At 43.9% G+C, this 6,191-nt stretch overlaps 1 protein-coding gene across 2 annotated transcripts in view; it reads left to right on the top strand.

Annotated features, from left to right (window-relative positions):
- lyrm7 (LYR motif containing 7) overlaps positions 1-6,191 on the top strand; it is a 40,693-nt gene that overhangs the window by 7,019 nt on the left and 27,483 nt on the right. For both annotated transcript variants that reach the window (XM_043714296.1, XM_043714306.1), the window contains exon 2: positions 3,952-4,024. In XM_043714296.1, the coding sequence (XP_043570231.1) occupies positions 3,952-4,024 (73 nt within the window). The remainder of the gene's footprint in view (positions 1-3,951; positions 4,025-6,191) is intronic.

Raw genomic sequence — 6,191 nt, 5'->3', positions numbered from 1 at the left:
TGACTTGCCAGCTCTTATACTCAATACCCGTCCAATGAAGGCAAGCATGCTATATGCCGCCTTGACCACACTATCCACCTGTACAGCAAACTTCAGGATACAATGGACCTGCACTCCCAGATCTCTCTGCCCATCAACTTTTCCCAAGGCTCTTCTGTTCATTGTATAATTTGCTCTAGAATTAGTCTTGCCTTAATGCATCACCTCACATTTGTCTAGATTGAAAACCATCTGCCACTTCTCCAGTCTGTCTATATCTTCCTGTATTCTCTGACAGTCCCTTATCTTTCTGCTACTCCACCAATCTTCATGTCATCTGCAAACTTGTTGATCGTATCAACAGTGCCCTCTTCCAGATCTTTTACGTATATTACAAACAACAGTGGCCCCAACACTGACCCCTGTGGAACACCACTGGTCACCTTTCTCCATTTTAAGAAACTTCCTTCAACTACCACTCTGTCTCCTGTTGCTCAACCAGTCCTTTATCCACTTAGCTAGAACACCCTGCACACCATATGACTTCACTTTCTCCATTGGTCTACCATGGGGAACCTTATTAAATGCTTTAAATGTCCATGTATATGACATCAACAGCCCTTCCTTCATCTATCAACTTGGTCACTTCCTCGAAGAACTCTATTAAGTTGGTAAGGCATGATCTCCCCCGCACAAAACCATGTTGCCTATCTCTGATAAGCCCATTCTTTTCTAAATATAAATAGATCCTATCCATCAGTACCTTCTCCAGCAACTTTCCCACCACTGACGTCAGGCTCACTGGTCTGTAGTTAACCAGAATATCCCTACTACCCTTCTTGTACAGGGGGACAACATGAGCAACCCTCCAGTTCTCTGGCACCTCACTTGTATTTAAGGATGCCACAAAGATATCTGTCAAGGCCCCAGCTATTTCCTCTCTCACGTCCCTCAGCAACCTGGGATAGATCCCATCTGGTCCTAGATTAGATTAGATTACTTACAGTGTGGAAACAGGCCCTTCAGCCCAACAAGTCCACACCGACCCGCCGAAGCGCAACCCACTCAGACCCATTCCCCTACATTTACCCCTTCACCTAACACTACGGGCAATTTAGCATGGCCAATTCACCTAACCTGCACATTTTTGGATTGTGAGAGGAATCTGGAGCACCCGGGAGAAACCCATGCAGACACTGGGAGAATGTGCAAACTCCACACACAGAGTCGCCTGAGGCGGGAACTGAACCTGGGTCTCTGGCGCTGTGAATGCAGCAGTGCTAACCACTGTGCCATCCTGGGGATTTGTCCATCTTAATAACCTCTAGACTACCCAACACATCTTCCCTACTTATGTCAACGTGATCCAGACTAATCAAACTTCTATCTCTAATTTCAACATTCATCATGTTCCTCTCCTCAGTGAACACTGATGCAAAGTAATCATTCAGAATCTCACTCATTCTCTCAGGTTCGACATACAGCCTTCCTTCGTTATCCTTTACTGGACCAATCCTTTCTCAGTTACCCGCTTGCTGCTTATATTAGAATAAAATGCTTTGGGATTCTCCTTAATTCTGCACGCTAAAGCTATTTCATGACCCCTTTTAGCCCGCTTGATTCCTTCTTTAAGACTTGTCCTACTCTTCCGATATTCCTCCAGGGTCTGTTCTGTTCTTAGCTGCCTAGACCTTGTGTACGCTTCCCTTTTCTTCTTCGCTAGTCAAGCAATTTCTCCTGTCATCCACGGTTCACGAATCTTGCCCTTCCTATCCTTTGCCTTCAACGGGACATGCCTATCCTGCACTATCTTTAACCTATCTTTGAAAGCCTCCCACATCTCAAATGTGGACGTCCCTTCAAATAGCTGTGTCCAATCCACATTTCCAAGCTCCTGCCTAATTTTGATATAATTGGCCTTTGCCCAGTTTAGTACTCTTCCCTTACGACCATTCTCCTCATTATCTACGAGTATTCTAAAACTTATAGAATTGTGGTCACTGTTCCCAAAGAAATCCCCCATCGCAATGTCTACCACCTGTCTTGGCTCGTGCCCCAGTACCAGGTCCAATATGGCCTCTTCCCTCATCGGACTATTGACATACTGCTCTAGAAAACTCTCCTGGACACTTCTTACAAATTCTACCCCATCCAGACCTCTGACACTAAGTGTGTCCCAGTCAATGTTGGGGAAATTAAAATCTCCCCTCACGACTACCCTATTGCTTCTACATCTTTCCATAGTCTGTTTACCTATTTGTTCTTCTACCTCACACTCACTGTAACTGCACGCTTCTTATTTCTCAGCTCCACCCATAATGCCTCACTACCCAAGACCTTCATAGTGAGTCCTTTAGCACAGCCATAATATCGTCCCTGACCAGCAATGCAACTCCACACCCGCCCCCCCCACCACTGTCCTGTCTGAAGCATCTATATCCTGGAACATTTAGTTGCCAATCATCATGCCCTTCCTTCAAGTCTGTGATTGCAATAACGCCATACTCTCTGGCACCAATCCAAGCCCTAAGTTCATCTGCCTGACACACTATACTCCTTGCATTAAAGTAGATGCATTTCAGGTCACCAGTTTTTGTGCACTCATCTGCTCTCTGCCTACTCTTCCCTTTATTAATGCTACCTTCTTAATTCTTACAGTCTCCAGTCTCTACCTCGCTGCCTACTTGTTTTCTCTTCTGGTTCCCAGCCCCCTGCCACATTAGTTTAAAGCCTCCACACAGCAATAGTAAAAATTCCCCCAAGGACCAAGATTGGTGGAGTTGTGGATAGTGATGAAGGATATTACAGAGAGACATAGGTAAGCTGCAGAGCGGAGCTGAGAGGTGACAAATGGAGTTTTATTTGGAAAAATGTACGGTGGTTCACTTTGGAAGACGCAACAGAAATAAAGAGTACTAGGCTAATGGTAAGATTCTTGCCAGTGTAGATGAGCAGAGAGATCTCAATGTCCATGAAAGTTGCCGCCCAGCTTGATAGGATTGTTTAGATTAGATTACTTATAGTGTGGAAACAGGCTCTTCGGCCCAACAAATCCACACCGACCCTCCGAACAGCAACCTACCCAGACCCTTCCCCTTCACCTTCACCTGACTCTGCGGGCAATTTAGCATGGCCAATTCACCTAACCTGCACATTTTTGGACTGTGGGAAGAAACCGGAGCACCCGGAGGAAACCCACACCGACACGGGGAGTATGTGCAAACTCCACAGAGATAGCCGCCTGAGACGGGAATTGAACCTGGGTCTCTGGCGCTGTGAGGCAGCAGTGCTAACCACTGTGCCACCGTGCTGCTCACAAGAAGGCATACAGTGTGGTAGTTTTTAATGGTAGATGCATTGAGTTTCGGAGCCACAAGGTCATGTTACAGCTGTACAAAACTCTGGTGTGGCCATATTTGGAGTATTGCATACAATTCTGGTCACCACATTCTTGGAAGGATGTGGAATGATTGGAAAGGGTTCAGAGGAGATTTAGTAGGATGTTGCCTGGCATGGCAGGGAGGCTTTATGAGGAAAGGATAAGGGACTTGAAGCTGTTTTCATTAGAGAGAAGAAGGTTGAGAGGTGACTTAATTGAGATGTATAAGATAATCAGAGGGTTAGAAAGGGTGGATAGTGTGAGCCTTTTTCCTCAGATGGTGATGATGTACAGCATAAGGGAACATAGTGATAGATATAGGACAGATGTCAGAGGTAGTTTCTTTACTTGGAGAGTAGTTGGGGCATGGAACGCCCTACCTGCAACGGTAGTAGACGCGCCAACTTTAAAGGCATTTAAATGGTCATTGGCTAAACATATGGATGGAAATGGAATCATGTTGGTTAGATGGGCTTGAGTTTAATTCCACAGGTCGGCACAACATTGAGATCCAAAGGGCCTGTACTGCGCTGACATGTTGTATGTTCGATATGTAAACATTTGGTTTGAGTATCATCTTTTCACTTTGGAAGGTATTGCAGCTTTTCAAGGCTTTACATAGAACAAGAAAAGAAGTGTTTAAAGGTGATGATGCTGCCCTAGAAGGTAAGCAGTTTTAAAAATAAACAAGGTTATCGCAGGTAGAGCTGATGTGAATATTGTTCTTGAAATTAATATACTAATGCAGATGCAGTGATATATTTATGACCTTATATGAATATGTCAAATTTAAAACAAATTTTATCACACGCTTTAAGTAAGAAGGGAGGATATTATGGAATGTGAAGATCCAATGTTGGAAAAAAAGCAATCAGAAATTTTCAAACTAGATTATATGTATTTTTCAAAATGGAAGAGCCAGGTCACCACCTTATGTCATCGAGTACCTACTTTGAGCACTCCTAACTGAGTTCAGCTTACACTAGATAAGTATAAGTCTACAAAACATAATGAAACACTGATTTTGTTTTTGATTGATAGAAACAGGTTCTGTTTTTCAAGTTAAGGTTTTCAAGTTTGTTTAAAAGAAAAACCTTGTATGATATTTGAAATAGTTATTTTTTTAAGGAGACTTTTAAAACTTGTTTAATGTTTATGTTGCCACATCCTTCCTATAATGTAGAGATCAGAACTCCACAAAATACTCCAAATATGCTCTAACTGCAGTGAGTACAGTGGTAACATGACTTGCCAATGTTTATACTCAATGTCCTGACTGATGAAAGCAGGCATACCATACTCTTCTTTTACCACCTTATAAACTTTAGTTCGAACTTGCTATTGACTTGCACCTGAAGATCTCTTTGTGCATCAGTGCTCTTAAGGGTCCTAAGATTTACAGTACACTTCCATCTTGCATTTTGACCTCCCAAAATGTATCACCTCACACTTATCAGATTAGACTCCACCTGCCATTTCTCCACCTAACTTGTGAAAAGATTAAAAAAAAGGTGGCTCAGTGGTTAGCACTGCTGCCTCACAGCACCAGAGTTCTGGGTTCAATTCCCACCTTGGGCAACTGTCTGTGTGGAGTTTACACATTCTCCCCGTATCTGCGTGGGTTTCCTCTGGGTACTCTGGTTTCCTCCCACAACCCAAAGATCTGCAGGCAAGGTGAATTGGCCATGCTAAATTGCCTGTAATGTTAGGTGCAGGGGTAAATGTAGGGCAATGGGTCTGGGTGGGTTGCTCTTTGGAGGGTCGGTGTGGACTTGTTGGGCCGAAGGGCCTGTTTCCACACAGTAGGGACTCTAATCTAATCTAACCTAATCCTTGATAACCTTGCTCACCATCCACAACTGCAGCAAACATACTAATCAGGCCACCAACATTTTCATCTAAATTATTGTAAACAACAGTGGTTCCAGCACTGATCCTTGTGGAACACGATTGGTCATAGACCTCCAGCCAGAAAAACATTCCTCCACAAATACCCTGGGTCCTCTGTGATTAAGCAAATTTTGTTTCCAATGTATAAACTCATCATGGATCTTATTTGACTTAATCCTCTGGGTGAGTCTACATGAGGGACTTTGTCAGATACTTTGGTACTGTCCATGTAGACAATATTCTCTGCTTTACACTCATTAATCATTTTCGTAACTTCCTCAAAAAAACTCAGATTTGTGAGACAAGATCTCCCCGATAACTGTGACGTGGCTTCAAGTGGACAGGGCCTGGGAAATGAATATTCAAGGCTACATGTGCTATCGTAAGGACAGACTGACGGGCAGAGGGGGTGGGGTGGCCATGTTGGTAAGGGATGATATTCAGACCCCTGCGCGGGGGGACCGAGAATCAAGGGATGTAGAGTCAGTGTGGATAGAACTGAGAAATTCTAAGGGTAAAAGACCTTCTTGGGAATTATCTACCGGCTCCCAAATAGTAGTCTGGATGTCGGATGTAAGTTGAATCAGGAGCTGAAATTGACCTGTCGCAAAGGTGTTACCACAGTTGTTATGGGGGATTTCAACATGCTGGTAGACTGGGAGAATCAGGATGGTATTGGACCTCAAGAAAGAGACTTTGTGGAGTGCCTCAGAGATGGATTTTTAGAACAGCTGGTACTGGAGCCGATCAGGGAGAAGGCAATTCTGGATCTGGTATTGTGCAACGAACCAGAATTGGTCACGGACCTCGAAGTGAAGGAGCCATTGGGAAGTAGTGACCATAATACAATAAGCTTCAATCTGCAATTTGAGAGGGAGAGGGTACAATCGGAAGTGACAATACTTCTGTTGAATAAAGGGAACTATGGAGCTATGAGGAAGGA

This window comes from Chiloscyllium plagiosum, chromosome 2 (genome assembly GCF_004010195.1).
Source record: "Chiloscyllium plagiosum isolate BGI_BamShark_2017 chromosome 2, ASM401019v2, whole genome shotgun sequence".
Lineage (NCBI taxonomy): Eukaryota > Metazoa > Chordata > Chondrichthyes > Orectolobiformes > Hemiscylliidae > Chiloscyllium > Chiloscyllium plagiosum.
This window is presented reverse-complemented; position numbering and strand designations above follow the sequence as displayed.